The sequence below is a fragment of the Gadus macrocephalus genome, chromosome 18, assembly GCF_031168955.1.
Source record: "Gadus macrocephalus chromosome 18, ASM3116895v1".
Lineage (NCBI taxonomy): Eukaryota > Metazoa > Chordata > Actinopteri > Gadiformes > Gadidae > Gadus > Gadus macrocephalus.
In genome coordinates this window covers 6217893-6234455 of record NC_082399.1, presented here as the reverse complement: position 1 = coordinate 6234455, position 16563 = coordinate 6217893, and the positions used below count along the sequence as shown (strand labels likewise).

The 16563-nt window shown below is 46.5% G+C and overlaps 1 protein-coding gene across 2 annotated transcripts in view; it reads right to left on the bottom strand.

Annotated features, from left to right (window-relative positions):
- Positions 1–522: 522 nt before the first annotated feature.
- LOC132446284 (myosin-6-like) overlaps positions 523–16563 on the bottom strand; it is a 17252-nt gene continuing 1211 nt past the window's right edge. The window contains exons 1-3 of one of the 2 annotated variants that reach the window (XM_060036500.1): positions 4742–6122; positions 2943–3149; positions 523–679 (exon numbers count right to left, since the gene is read on the bottom strand). In XM_060036500.1, the coding sequence (XP_059892483.1) occupies positions 563–679; positions 2943–3149; positions 4742–4909 (492 nt within the window). In that variant the 5' untranslated portion in view covers positions 4910–6122 and the 3' untranslated portion in view covers positions 523–562. Of the gene's footprint in view, positions 680–2942; positions 3150–4741; positions 6123–16563 lie in introns of those variants that run through there. The other variant, XM_060036501.1, reaches the window with a different exon arrangement.

Genomic DNA, 16563 nt, shown 5'->3' with positions numbered 1-16563 from the left:
GCCCACATCCAATTCCTCATTGCTGTTGCCGCTAAGACACGTGTCTTTCCCACAGAAGATTAATAATGGTTTATGTTATCTTAACATGTTGGGAATCAGGGTTAAAACATAGTGATACTTTGCAGCTGGATTCATGAGAAATAGCAGTGAAGCAAATATACATTTGTTGTATTAATAGATGTATAAAGATAAGCAAAAAATGGGATTGAGATGAGACCAAAATGAGAAGCAAGATACGGTTTAATTCAATCTTGAATCGTCTGATTAGGTTTGCCACACTATATCAATCAAATGACTTAGTACTTGCAATAATATTATCAAGATATCGATTCAAGTGCTTCCGCTATTTTTTATTTTATCACTTTTTAAATTGTGTTTAGAATTTTGTATCATATGAACTTTAACGTTATACCTCTAAGTGGTCAACAATTGTCTCTCAATTAGCATTTAACCGCCTCTGTCCCAATTTGATTTACTCCCCTGTTGTGTTTGGTGTTTACTGCCCGACCTTTCAGCTGACCTCTGTTGAGATCCTTACCTTTATGAGGGCAATGCAAGTTAATTAAGGCCTCACCTGGCTGAGCTCGGCCAGGTGTTCCTTCTCCCTCTGGAGCTTCTCCACCGCATCTTCCTTCAGAGACAGCACCTCAAGAAGCCGCCTCACCTCCCGGTTAGAACCCTAACGGGGGGGAGGGAGGGAGGGAGGGAGGGAGGAGAGAGAGAGAGAGAGAGAGAGAGAGAGAGAGAGAGAGAGAGAGAGGGACAGAGAGAGCGAGAGAGAGAGAGAGAGAGAGAGAGAGAGACATAGAGAGAAAAAGAGGGACATATACAGAGAAAAAGAGAGAAAGACAGAGAGTGAAATAGAGAATAAGAGCAAGAGCATGAGGGAGAGAGAGCGAGAGAGAGGGGGTGGGGGGGCAAAGGGAGGTCACCAAGTTGCAAATTAATTTTAGAATGTTTTTTCCTTGCATATTTCATCTTTGTCTCTTCTATAAATGTTCAAACCCACAGGATCTAACCGTTTCATTACTTTGGGTTCAATAAGGTTTATTGCAGATTATTCCTCAGACACTCAAAATGTCAGATCAATTGGAACCAAAGTGACGGCTGGAGGAGCAAAGTGACAAAGGGCAGGATGAATTGTTTTATCTGCAAGAAAAAACAGATTTGAGTTGACAGACGGAACAGCACACAATGGTGTAACGTCCTCCATCTCTCTGTTTCCATTTAGTAGGACATGAGGGACTGCTACGTCTTTTTTCTCCCTGTGGTGAACCGAGGTAGCATGGGAAACCAGGCCGCTCTCCGTGGCTCTGCCGCCTCAAATTGAAAGCAGTTTGCGCTCTTTATGAGCGAGCAGATGGTATTTACTCATGGAGACATTCAGATTCTGTGACATACTGGAATCCATTCAGAGCCTTGGTTCTTTGGGTATGTGGAGGTCAGACAGAAATGCAAACCAGTTGAAAAATGGGGAGAGACGAGTCAGGCGAGGAGAAACAAAGGTAAATATAGTGTTCAAATATATGAACGAAAAAAATAACAGAACTCTACTGTGAACTTAATGTGTCCTTTGGTAAAAAAGGTCATCCTACAATAACAATCCCCATGGCGACAAACATCACAAATGTTTGACATAAAGAGATTCCAGTTTCCTTCGTGCCAAATTCATGTCAACTGCCAAATTCGTGTCCCATCTTGTGGCATCTGCTCCACCTCAATGTACTCACCCATCTACTCTTACACATGTTATACCGGGTAGCAGAAACCACCCCAACATGTTTATCTCCACTTCTGGTGAATGGAGCCAAGGTAAACAGCGAGGTGAATGACAGAACAGATTTAGCACGTTTTTCTGCTGTGACACATCTTAATGAAGATAAGATAAGCTGAGATTGATAAAATACACCGTATCTCAAGTCAGTCGAGTGCTTTTAAACATTGTCACTATTGACACACGCCGTGTGTTGGAAACACTCTGCGAGTCTTTGGTGTGTTCTAGGACGAAGGTGGAATCTCTTTTTCGTCACAAACTTTATATCGTAACGCTCCCTAACCCTAACCTGAACCCTAACTCTAACGTTTTTTAACAAAAAATGTGCACACCAATTTCCTCTCTTCAGTTGGGCGAAGTCAAACAAAACTGTACTGAAATAATTAAGAGTAAATATGACTCAATATTTTGAGTAAACGGTGGAACTTGGACCCCACAACACTAACACATCTTAAAGTGGAGAATTCTCTCCACTTTAGCTCAGAAAGCCCGCGAGCAAGATGCTACCATCTGTTTTTGGGGTCTTGGTTCTGGATATAATATAAAAAAGGATAAATATAAATAAAGAAGATAATGGTTGGTGCAGAGTGCTGCTGGACTTTGATCATTGTTGGTGGTTATAGCTGGGTGCACTTCCATTAAAAACACTGGTTTCACATTTCAAAGTTATGTGTCAAACCCTTTAAGAGGGAAAACACAATTGCTCTGGCTTCTCCCGATATTAAAAAGCATGTAGGATTTTTTATGTGACTTTGGCATAATGAAAATACCCATAGAACCAAGGCGACTCAATAAGCCGCCATCTAAAGCCGTTTAGATTAAGCTCTATTTTCAAGACCGTTTCAACCACACCACATCCTGCTTCTCTTCCGGCCTCTGAGGTCCAGACCTTGGTCCTATTTTAGCGTAGACGGGGTAAAAATTTGTGTCCAGACCATAACACAACTCTCCCTTCCCCAATCTGGACCCACCAGACCTGTCCCTCCTAACAAAGACCAATTGATTAAGTCATCGTTTGTGGTCTTGCCATCTATGAACAAGAACCCACCTTGTAAGAATCAAAGGTCGTGGTTCCCACAGAGTTCCCAATACTCCCACAAAGCTCTCACAACTGACCCCAGCGTTCCCGCCGCGCTCCCTCAACTTTCCCAAAGCGCTCCCACGTTACCTGTTTCTCCTGCTCGGCGGAGGTCAGGGCGGCCTCCAGCTCGTCCATGTCCAGCCGGAGGCTGTTGCACTCGGCCTGCAGCCGGTCGCGCTGCATGGCCAGCTGCCCCGAACAAGCCATCTCCTCCTCTAGCTGCTCCTCCAGCCCGGCGCGCACCTGCTCCAACTGGACACAGCGCTGCTCCGACGCCTGGGCACTCTGCTGCTCCTGGTGGGGTGGAGGGGAGTGGTCAGGGACAGACAGACAGGGACAGAAAGAGAGACAGACGGCTGATGTTATTATAGGGTATGCATTGGGGAAGATGGAGAAGCAAGGAAGTGTTGTGACCCTTGTGGGGTCCTTTTATCTCTCTGCCCTGTCGTCACAGTGGTTCCTCTGTTGTTTGTCTGCGTGAGCGTTGATTTGTAAGTCGGTTCTTGGTTGTGTGTCATTGATTGCTTGGGCAGGTGGCCGCTAGTGAGAAGAGACGAGGCGCGACATTGATTCATCTTCAGCAGAGTCCAATGAATCTCAGCAGTTAAGAGTGTTGTTACATTTTGAAGTTCTTCAAATCTGTGTCGGTAATGCACCATCTTATGTTGTGGCTGTTGACCCTGCAGGAGTCCCCCAAAAGAACAAGAGACACGCAAAAAAGATAGATGAATGAATTCCTGGATGGTATTTCAATCCATCCGATCAATCTATGTTCGGGCATTGTAGGGAAGAGAAGGGACCAGAGCAGGACTATAAGAACGCATTCGAAGCAGGAACACAAATAAAAGAATAGAATCAGACAAATTCAAATGAAAAGATAAGAACTCACCACAACTAATGCCACAAGCTTATCCTATCCCTCTGCCATGTGCCCAAGACAGAAAGAATGAAAGAAACCGTTCCTTTTATACTGTCTTCCTCTGCTAGAGCCCTTCAGTGACGTACCCTGCAGACTCGATAAGCAAGTTGGACCATACAGACCAATGGATGTCTATCTAGCAACTAACCTCCATAACTGGACTGGAAACGACTGAACGTCTCAGTGCAACCCGCCACGTTCACGTCTCCTTTTTTATTTTTCTGACGCTGCTGTTTAGCGTGGTTCAGGGACATTAGGAATAAGGCTAATAACGTGTAACCAAAGACGTGGGCATATTTCTAAATCATTACAGTACCACATTTCCATCTCTATCCATTTCCTAAATATGTGCTCAGTTTGCATGGGGCTTGTGCTGCTCTTGTCTACTGGCTTCACCGTCACTGTGTACACTGTACAGTGTAACCCCCCTCCCCCCCACCCCCTCTGTCAGCTCCTTTTAACACTTTCCCCTCTGAGCATGTGTGGACAGGAACCAGAAGACGAGACCTTCATTCACCACATCGCCATTACACAGTTGAGATGCACACGTGTGAGCAGACACACACAGACGGGCATTCTAAATTACTATACATTCAGAGAGAGAGGGGGGGAGAGAGAGAGGGAGAGAGAGAGAGAGAGAGAGAGAGAGAGAGAGAGAGAGAGAGATGAGAGAGAGAGAGAGAGAGAGAGAGAGAGAGAGAGACACAGAAACAGAGACGAGAGACAGAGAGAGAGAGAGAGAGAGAGAGAGAGAGAGAGAGAGAGAGAGACAGAGACAGAGACACAGAGGGAGAGAGAAGAGAGAGAGAGAGAGAGAGAGAGAGAGAGAGAGAGAGAGAGAGAGAGAGAGAGACCGAGACAGAGACAGAGACAGAGACAGAGAGAGAGAGAGAGAGAGAGAGAGAGAGAGAGAGAGAGAGAGAGAGAGAGAGAGACAGAGAGACAGAGAGAGAGACAGAATACCCACAGCCTCTAGTCTGTGGTCCAGCGTGGCGCTGTAGCTATCCCAGTCCAGGTCGTCTGGCTCAGGTTCGGGCTCTTTTGGTTCGGCCCAAGCGTGTTCCACCGGGCTCCCGTCGGCCATGTCCGACCCATCAGAGACCGAGTTGAGGCGGAGCCGGAACCTGGCGAACATGCCCCCTGATCTCCGGCACCAGAAGCACCTCCCTCCACTCAGCGCGCCGGCGACACTCTGAGCCGCGCCGCCCCGTGCGTGCAGCAGCGATTAACAACCTCGCCGTAATGAGAGGCTTGGCTCCAGTAAAAAGACGCCCTCCCCGCTCCCCCTGCGTCGTCCTTCCTCCGGGTTGGGGTTAGGACAGCTGCTCCTGCTCCAGGTGGCTTCGCTGGAGGATGAGTGAAGGCTGCCGGTTGTAATTTACTGGGAGGCTGAGGTCGGTGAATCACCCCCCCACCCCGGCCCCTACCCCGCCAAACACAAACACCCACACGCACACGCCTCCGAGACTCCAGGGCACACTTAAGAGGACTCCAGGAAGTCTTTCTTGCTCTGCTTTTTGCCTCCTCACACGCTTCCTAACGTGTCCCGACTCTTACTCTGAGCAGCCCTCGAAACGGCGAGTGGAGGACTGTCACTCTTCTGTCATTTCAGCTGAATCCCCTTTGAGACCGCCCTGGTCCCTCTCCGGGCTGCGACGGCGCGGCGATGTACTCTACAGAAATGCAAACATTCTTTCAACCCACCAGCTGCCTGCAATTACATAGTGCAGAGCTCTGCAGCCCCAGCCAAGTTAAGTAGCCTGTAGTCCCCTAGACTGGACATCAACACAGAAACCCTCTCTCTCTCTCTGGTCTCTCTCTCTCTGGTCTCTCTGCTCTCTCTCTCTCTCTCTCTGTCTTTCTCTGTCTCTCTCTTTCTCTCTCTGGTCTCTCTCTCTCTCTCTGGTCTCTCTCTCTCTGGTCTCTCTCTCTCTCTCTGTCTCTCTCTTTCTCTCTCTGGTCTCTCTCTCTCTCTCTCTCTCTCTCTCTCTCCTCCAATCTGTTCCTCCTTGATCGCAGGTGTTTCCCACAATCGTCGAATCATCTGTTTCGCCAGGGAGATGCAGGAAGGCTGGCGTAGGATAACACCGCCTCACTCCTACCTTGTCGCCGTCCTCAGATGCAAATGCAGCCCTGCACTAGTACTCAGCCTCAGAGGACCTCGCAAAGCACACACCACACACAAGATGGGGAAAAGTATGCAAAACAAAAACGAATGCCTCGCGTTCTCTCTCTCTCTCTCTCTCTCTCTCTCTCTCTCTCTCTCTCTCTCTCTCTCTCTCTCTCTCTCTCTCTCTCTCTCTCTCTCTCTCCCTCTCTCTCTCCCTCTCTCCCTCTCTCCCTCTCTCTCCCCTATGACCTTCTCTGTCTAAGTTTAATTTACATAAAGGGCCATGTGTGAGCCTACGCCCACATCACCCCTACGCTGTGAAGACTTTCATCAGGGCCACAACAACAGGGCATATTGTCCCCGGGGTTCAAGTGCTGTTAAATAAAAGCCGCTAGGCCAACAAAGAGTAGACTACACATTCCATATCTCTGGTTAACATCAGCCAGACAGGCGTGAAAATGCCATTAGATCCGGTGCTGGTGTTGTTGTTTTATTTGAAATCTTTGATGTTCCAACCTGAATTACCTGTACATTTAGTTTCCTGATAAAACCTTGTGAGTTGGATAGATATGATACATGGACCGCTCAGGCCCGAGGGGGGGAATTGGTGGTGACAGACTCCGATGATAAATCGAAATATCAGCATAAAAAGACAGGTAATAATTAACTATGATTAATGCAGTAATAATCTGTTGGCGCCCAGGCTTTTGAACATAATACTGTTAACCATCCGGACACTTAAGCGGGGGACTGGATGTCGTTGTGCGATGAGCCTCCTGCCAGCAGCAGCACCGCTGTCCAACGGCGGACCGCCAACCACAAAAACAAAAAGATAAATTTGCTTTATTTCCGAAGAAATGCGGTCAGAATTCTTCTTGCTGGAAGAAAAAACGGCAAGCACAAGCACAATTTGTTTATAGCTGCGCAGAAACCGCCACTGCGACCCCTAACCCGAACGCCAACCCTACTGTGTGAGCAGGCCTACTGAGCAGATGGATATGCGCGCCTGCTCCTGCGCTGCAGACTATGCTAACATATCGACAGGGTTGTTTCCTCGGAAGGCTTGGAGACCAAGTGCAAATTTTAGAAGATTTTTCAGATTTTAGCTGAAATGTATTCGTAAAAAGTTGGGCAAAAAACTTGTTGACCAAAAAACGTGCAATTTTGGATTCAATTTCATCAACAATCAATCATTGTGCCGATTCTACAACTCAGTCCATAACGACAAGATTGGTGCTCGAGTCAAGTGGCTACTAGACACTCCTGTAACGCACGATTGCCGCAATTACAGTCGCATCTAAACTAGAACCAGTCTCATACATAAACATGGTATAGCTATATGCGCTGAGCTGGCAGCGGGTACAGTGCTGAGATGAATGCAACCGATTGAAAATCCCCTTTGTGGAGCCCATGCCACCAGGCCCATGAGCTTATACCCTGCTACTGTCGATGAGGCTGCCTGCCTGGTCCCCCAAGAGATCAAAACCACATTTAATTTGCAGTTATCTCATTGCATATCAAGTTCAACAAACATTTGATGAGAGTGTTTGTGTGTGTGTGTGTGTGTGTGTGTGTGTGTGTGTGTGTGTGTGTGTGTGTGTGTGTGTGTGTGTGTGTGTGTGTGTGTGTGTGTGTGTGTGTGTGTGTGGGAGGGGGGGGTTCCAAGAACCGCCTCAAGTTATTTTTCCACAGTCACAAATATAAATATTTCATCAGCCTTTCTTTGTGTTATTCTCAAACTCGACTGCCTCTCCCAACATTTCTCAGGGCGCTTTTTGCAGTCTGGCTTGAAGCTCCCAGTGTTTATCTCTTTTGAGGCCCTGACCCCCGTCTACTCCTACACACACATTGACTCTCTCTCTCTCTGCAGCTCTTTATTTCTCTCGCTCTCTCTCTCGCTCTCTCTCTCTCTCTTTCTTAGTGGCCATCGTTTAATCTCCCTCTGCCCTTGAACCTCTAGGAAGCATCCATTCAAACCAACAATCCCTGCTCTCTCTCTCTCTCTCTCTCTCTCTCTCTCTCTCTCTCTCTCTCTCTCTCTCTCTCTCTCTCTCTCTCTCTCTCTCTCTATGCCAGGCCCCCTTCCCTCAGGGGCCCCAGTTCTGTCAGAGCTTGTGCCGATCTTTCCGCATGCATGTCTGGGGCTTCAGGATGACTCTACACTTTAGCGTTGCAACCCCACATTTATTCTCCATTAGCAGTAATTAAGGGGTGACTATCCCACTTTTTCCCTGGTTGATAGCCACCAGTCCCAGGAACTTTAGTGGTGCTTACAGTTTTGGGGGTCAATTCTTTTTTGCTTTTGTATGAAATCAAATCAGTGACGCCCAAACCATTTAGATAAACCCTTGGGAACCGGCACCGTCCTCTCTGATCAAAAACAGATTTGTTGCCCGATAGGATATGATTTGCATATTATAGCTTTCCATTAGAACCGGTAAGGCAACAATAACATCACCTGGCACCCATTTCAGCCAATCAGAGACATTAATCAGCCATAGAGAAACAAGAATAAAACAAATGTTCTGATAGATCTTGAAGTGGTCCTATTGGCTGGAGTGTTGAGTGTTTCTGACAAAGGGGTCCGTTAAGTAACACTCTGAATGCGATAGATCACTTTGTATCACAAACGCAGCTCACTCTTTATGTTCAGCTAATCTAGCCGGTGAGAAAAGTGAGCACCCATGTGGATTTAAGTGTGATTAATCTCACACATTTTTTATTTATTTGTGTGGAAACAAAGTCCCCCGCTGAGTGTGGAGCGATGGGGGCTCATACGGTCAAGGACTCGAAGCTCTGGATGCTAATGTGACCTCAAAGACACAAAGTTCCTCACAGATCCCCTAACTACTTTGTTATTGGTTGAAGCCAGACTGCAGCAGAGGAGGCTTGAGTGAATCCTCTGCTGAAACAGACAAGAGTTTACGATGTGTTTCCAGCTATTATGTCTGGGCAGTCTGGTAGGATACTTAGAACTCAGTAATGATTAAATAGAACACACATGCACACACACACACACACACACACACACACACACACACACACACACACACACACACACACACACACACACACGTACTTACATACACACACACAGGGACAGATGCACACTTTCTGCAAAGACAGCTCCAGTAATGATTATATCAAACAAAAACACATGCACACACATAGATGCACACACACACCCTTCAACCCCTGCCTCACCCCTTCCTTACCCTCTCCTGAACCCCTTCCTCTCCCTCTCCTCACCCACTCCTCTCCCTTTCCGAACCCCTTCCTCACCCACTCCTTACGCCCTCACTATAACATTTCTATTACATTTATTCGAAGCTCTTTACATTATGGTATTTGGCCATTCAGAGAACTACTACAGCTTCATCCCCACTCCCCCCTCAGCCTAAAAAAACACAGACACCCAATCAAACAATGAAAAAAGTGCTTGCCTGTCAGCAACCAATCACATAGCATGGAAAAACCCAAGAGACAGAAAAGCATCACAGGATGTTAGGTCCTGTTCTTGAAGGTTTGCTGCTTCCGAACACTTCCGTAACCTCTGAACTTCCCACTCACTGGCACGACCCAATTGATGGATTTATTATGCGGTTCTGGTTTGACACGTAAATTGACATCGTCCCTGAGAAGAATCCCTCTGCCTCGGGGCCCGGTGAGGTCCTCACAGGCACCTCACCTGGTCCTGACCTGACACGGCCTCGGAGCCAAGCCGCTCAACGTCTCAACGGAGGGCCGCGGATCAAACGTTGGAGACCGCGCCGTGCCCTGAGGACAAATCAGTGGAATCATCCAAACAATCAAACTGTTCCTTGATGCCTCGGTGAAAGAAAAACAGTGACAGAGAGAGAGGGAAAGAAGGACGATCCGGAGAAGAAGAAAGAAGGAATAAGGAAAATGACTTGCAGAAGAGTCTTTCAGAAGCTATCATTACCCAATGAATATTATGTGCTCGCGGGTCGGCATGAAGACCGCGTTCCCAAACCCCTTCGCCGGCATAAATTCCTTCCTGTGGTTGAGTCAACCACTTGAGTCCTTCCAAGCGACTCTTTTTGCCTCCGTTTGTTTGTCGTGCTGTTGTTTTTCACCAAAAAGTGATGACATAATCGATTCTTAGAGAGAGAGAAAGAATCAAAGGGCAAACGATGGGAAGGAAAGGACAGAATACATACACAGATAATAAATCTAGAGATATATAATTTAGAGAGGAGAGTAGGATTCACAACTTGGTGCAGAGCCACCTCAGAACTCACTCACTCACTGTCTCTCTCTCTCCCTCTCTCTCTCTCTCTCTCTCTCTCTCTCTCTCTCTCTCTCTCTCTCTCTCTCTCTCTCTCTCTCTCTCAACAGTAGTTGCAGCTGTCTGGCTTGCCGGCTCTACCTCCAAGCCAAACAGCTCTAACACACACACTCAAACACACATCCATGCATCAGTAAAATACCTGCAGCCGTGCACATGTCTGCATGCGCTCTCACAGCCAGTCCCCCGTTCTCCAGACGGCGCTCACTAAAACAATAAAACGCTGGGCTGAGCTGCCCCCGCGCACCAGACACAAGAGAGAGGAAACGACTCCTGTCTTTTCCCACTTTCTGTCACACGGCAACCCCACTAAATCCATCCTCAGAGCCAGGAGTTTACGGAGAGAGGAATGAAAGGCATGGTGAATTATGTAATCATAAATCGTACATTTCTTTCGTTGCTTGGTTAATTTGTCTGAGGGGTCAGAGACAATCCCAAAACGACAGTACATCTTGTCAGTGGGACATTACCTCGTCATGATGTCACCTGCTTTAATGCGACAGTGGAACGGTTTCCACTTCGGCTTCTGCTAGCAACGAGCTAGTTGGATCCATACACATCGAATGGTCTGTAGCTGGCGGTTAAGCAAAGTTTGAAATGGGACTTGAACAGCTGCACCAGAAGGACTGGATCTGAATTTCATGAACCACGCCTGTGGATATTCCATTCCATTATCCCATAAAGATCTTACAGAACCCTAGAGGTCCCGACAAACGGACATGGAAACTTAAACTGGCACTGTCGCACACAGAGGCAGTGGCTGGTGCACCAAAAGGTTTGTCTCATACCCTGTAACAACAAAAAGGTTGGCAAACACTAGTCCAGGATGACCTGACGGCAGAGAAAGAGGTTGACCTACAGCTGGGTCTTTCTGACCATAATGGAGATCAGTTTCCACGGTGACGTAGAGAGAGAGAGAGAGAGAGAGAGAGAGAGAGAGAGAGAGAGAGAGAGAGAGAGAGAGAGAGAGAGAGAGAGAGAGAGAGGGGGATGGAGAGAGAGAGAGAGAGAGAGAGAGAGAGAGAGAGAGAGAGAGAGAGAGAGCACAGGCCACCTCAGGCAGGTCTCACCTGAGAACCGTGATATTTGCAAATATGTACCATGTTTGTTTGTTTTGCTTAGCCAGATGCCAGGTAGGAAAGATTGGCTGCCAAACACTACAATGCGCACCATAATGTCGTTGTATTTTACATCTATCAAATACAAAATTTCAAGTTCTCAGCGGAATTCATGCAGCTGAGTGACTCTCGACTGGAACCTGTTCTGGAAAGTACAAGCCTGTTTAAAAAGTATATTTACCAAGCCTTAACTTTGAAAAGACGGACAAGGGTTAAGAAGAATTGCATCAACACATCCAGCTATCTCGATACAAACAATGAATATCAAAAAGAATGCTGGTAAAGTATGTTGGCATCTCCTTAACGTCTTCCAATGCCTCAGAAGACAAAGGCAGCCGCATCCTAGCCGACCGAGCCCTGTATGTTTAAAAATGATGCAATGATACTTTTACAAAAACACAAGCAAATGAGGATTGGGTAATTCTGTTGACCCTGGCTGTGGCTGATGGTGCATGGTACAGAAGGGCGAGAGGTCAAATGGCAGAATGCACCCAGCCGGGGAGTGTCTCTGGGTGATGGAGGACTGTTTGGAGCTATGAGGGAACACAGTTACTGCAGGGGGAGCCCTCGTATGGATCCAAGAATCTTCCAACACCCCCTTGACAAGGAGCCAGAGCCCACCGGCCCATGCCAGAGCCGGGCTCACTGTGGGCCTAGGCTGGCCTCCATCAGAGGAACAGAGGACTGACGGGCCAGGAGTAAACCTGCTATAAAAGAGACCAAGTACATCCACCCTGTCTCCAGTCCAATTGGGACAGTGGGCTCAACCTGATTCATCAGAGTTCAGCGTGGAGCAGAGGGTCATTCTTGATGTTGAGGAGCAGTGAAAGAATATGGAAGAGGATATGTTTTTCGCCTTGTTAATATCCATCGTAAAACCGATTCTGTTTATGAGGTTTCATCTAATAACACAATGAGTAATTAGAGTAAACCGTACAATGCTACTTCCTGATAAATACTTTGTGCTGATTTTCCAGCACTTCTGACTCTTGAAGAATAAAATTGTTCTACAGCACACTTTACAATTAGAGTTTATGAGTAAGTTCGGCGGAAGTGCAACAAAAATACATGAAAGCAAAGTAAACGTTTTTTTGGTGTGACACTTTGGGACCACGCAAGACAAACAAATGTGTCTCACAGAAAAGGTAACTGTCTCTGTGTTGTAGGCAATCTGACGAGAGAGTCCCTCAATCTTCCCTCCATTTTCTCTCCTCACCCAACAAGATTCTACAAGTCATTTTTTGACCCCAAGGGTGAACGCTCACGCAAGTACGCACACTCTGCCACCAAAGCATACATTTGTTACATTGCATGGAAAAACAGATGTGACCAAACTTTCCACAGCACACACAGATTTCAAGAAGAAAAGGGTTTGTATTTGCAAGCTTCATTACTTTCGAGTCTTTGGGAAAGACACACACACACACACACACACACACACACAAACACACATTCACACTTCACGGGAAACTGAAAAACCTGTTGCTGCATGAGGACTGTTTGTACGACTACGAAATCACTGTCATTAACCTGGTTCACTTAACCCCAACTCATCATTCAAGTTTACAAGTTCACAAAATCGGCATGCATCTGCCTCACGGCCGCTTAAGTGGGCGGCGATAATTGCTGATTTGTTCAAATTCAACTGCAATGGTTTTCAAGCCGCCACAAGCAAAGGGCATCTCTCCGACACGCCTGCCACTCTTCCTGACGCCTGGCCGGTCGGGTCTGGGCCGCAACCACCGACTAACAAATTAGGCTGTGTTGTCAAACCCGGGATTTATCGTGGCAGACGCACACATCAATCTTCACACTGTAGCCCTCAAGGTGGTCAAACCGGCGGCGGAGGCGGAGCCAGAGGACACATCGGTGGTTCGGCCCCGCGGCGGTGATCACAGTGGCTCAGCGGACTAAGCCGGCCGCCATTGACTGAACGTGGCAGCTCAGCGGGACCAACCGCTCGCCTTTGTGCCGGGCGCGATCGCTCTGTGTTCCCTGATGAATGGAGGCTACAGTGTGACAAAGCTGTGCGTGTTACGACCCGAAAGCATAGTGGTGTGGGTCCGATCGACTCTGCTGAGCTTCCTGTCAAAACAGACACACAAGCCGGGGATTTCTTATGATTTGTTCCTTGCAGGTGGACGGCTCAACTCTTGAGGGTGGAACGAGCATTAACGGACAATGTTTGATATTTTGTATTATTTGAATGAAGATTATATTCCATTAGTGATCACTGTTTGAAGCCCTATTCTGTGTGGCTGTATAAAGAATATTAACCCCATGGATTTAGCTTTTCAGTGTTATTTGAACAGCTGAAGCCTTGCGACAACTACACACACATCCTCACCTGGCAGAGATCAGGGTATTATCAGTGATAAAGCTTTAGAATAATACCTTCTAAGACCTGCTATTGTGTTTAGAAATGTCAAACCTAATTAGACGTCCATGATAAATCTGGGTTCCTTTGCAGTTTTATTGGCAGCAAAAGACAACTTGAAGCTGCCTTTATGCAGCACTGACACCTATCATACATTTCCACAAATTAAATGATGATGATAATTGAAGCTGAAATGTATATCGTTGCTTGGTTAATGACAATAAATAAAAGAAAAAGATAAATACTTGGATATTCAGATATCTTGTTAGTATACAATAATTCTGCTTGAGTGTACTCAGGTCCATCAGTACCATTTGAGTATTTTGAGTCCACTCCAAATATTCTGAGTGGTACTTTTGACTTAAAATACCCAAGGGAATGCTCTGTAGGTGAATGGCCTGAGTTGAAGCCTCCTGTAAGATTGACCCTTAGTTGAACTGTGTCTCCAGGTCGCCGCGCCTTGACTGTCTCTGTGGATGTTAGAGCCACTCGGAGCCACGCTTGGATCATCAATGCGATGCACAGCCACCCACATGAGCCCCTCTCTCTGGCTGAGGGGGCGGTCACGTCGCAGGGTCAGGAACCATCACCATGTACCACTTTGCTTTGGAGTTCACATCCAGAGCTGTGCTTAGAGGCAATCAAAGCAGCGAATTAACTTCCACTGCTAAACATTATTTTCCTCCTACAGCTGACGAATATAATATTTAATATCTTTGTGCGACCCGTGTGTTTTGGGCTGAGCGAGGAGCTGGACGGGGTTCAACCAAAACAAAGGAGATATGATGATAACCCCCGCGGCCTCGTCTTATATTACCTGTTGCTCGCCGGGGTAACCTCAATGGGATCTAAACACATTATCTCCACAATCACCTGTGGGAGTCAGCTGTCCCTTTCAATTAAGCTCCGTATGAATGTGTCTGGGGGAAGAATGTGGCAGAGCCGTACACACAGAGGCGTGTTATGAAGACCTGCATGCAGTGTCCTCAAAAGAGTGAAGTAAGGCAGCTCCCCAAGGCTTTGTTCTCAGAAATCTCTGGGCTTAACTACACCAAGGAGAGAGAGAGACAGAGAGACACAGAGAGAGAGAGAGAGAGAGAGAGAGAGAGAGAGAGAGAGAGAGAGAGAGAGAGAGAGAGAGAGAGAGAGAGAGAGAGAGAGAGAGAGAGAGAGAGAGAGAGAGAGAGAGAGAGAGAGAGACAGAGACAGAGAGAGAGAGAGGGAGGGAGAGAGAGAGAGAGAGAGAGAGAGAGAGAGAGAGAGAGAGGGAGAAGGGGGGGATGGAGAGGACTCCCCACCTGGTATAAATCCTGCAGCCATCACAGGCTGTCAGCCAAGAGGGGAGGAGATCCAAGGAGATCCAGAGAGATAACAAACCCAGACACGGGGTGATCTTTGTCCACATGCCACCGACACAACATCCATCTGCTATGCTACTGCAGAAGATCTCGGCCTCTCTCTTTGTCTCGCTCCCTCTCTCTCCCCCTCAACAGACGTAAGACATGCAGAACTGCGGGAAATCTATGTTCAGGATCTCTCCTGATCTCAGGGCTTTGGTCAAAACTATTTGAAGTAACTAAACACAGTGTGTTTTATTTGCAGTCCTCTGCCGTATTCACTTTCGTAAATGTTCACTTTCTCTGCAGAACACTCTCCATCCCCATAAAGCTGTCTTGTAAATAGTTCCAATGTCAAAAAATTATTTGACTGAAAAATAACAAAAAGCATACATTTAAATCTAGCTCCTGAAGAACATGTGCCAATGCTAGCACATGCATGCAGGCACCATGTATTCATGGCTACGGATGGCCAAGTGGGTCACATCTACGCCGACGTCTAAGTGTTTTGTTGATTGAAATTCACTTGGTGTTCATAAAGGCCCATTTTACTCTGTTGGGTGTATTACTTTGTAAATTGTACTACGCCATTTTAGTGGTTAAAATGTGCCATTTTGATGGTTTTAGACGGTGGTTTCCCTCAACTCGTAACGGCGTTTGATACACTGTTTTAATAGGTCGAAGGAGTTATTCACATCACCAATCAACGATAACCAGTCAGACCACACCAGTCTGATCGTTCTATCCATCACCACTGTGCATTAACTCCAAGACACAATGTAGATCTGGTGTTGATCCATGTGCAATTCAGTCATCAGCTGTAGGCTAAACTTTATTTTCACCTGGATCACCACTTCGTTTCTTCCTTTAGATGTCAGAGAGTCGCGAATGGAACCATATTTCCACCTTAAATGTCTGTGTTCAATGGGACTAAAATTTGTGTGTTATGAAGGCCAACATCGATTCTTCTGGGTGTTCTATTATTTTTTACCAATAAGAAATATTAATTGACCTGATAAAATAATTACTGACGGTTGTTATATTGTAATATAGTCGAGTGCATAATGCTTTGTTCACATGAATGCAGTCTTGTTCTACACCACTGAATATACTATTAAGATGTGTGTCCACTGGGTGGCATCCAAATTCAAATTAATAGAAAATCAACAGTCACTCCGGCATCAAAAGCAGATCAAACCCATATTATGAATGGTTAATTGTTGCTAAAAAGTGACCCTTTTGACCTTCAATACATAACACAAGTGCAGGTGAATGTTAACGTGCACACGCAAACACACACACATACATACATGCACGCTCTCACACACACACACACACACGCCACACTTTAACATTCAAACAGCATGGTGTATGACACTTAAACATTCAAACAACATGTTGGACGACACTCAAACATAAAACAACATCTTTTACGTCACTTAAACAAACAAACAGCATGTTGGACGACACTTAGACATACAAACAGCATGTTGAATGACAAGACAAACGGCATGTTGGACGACCCTTAAACATGCAAA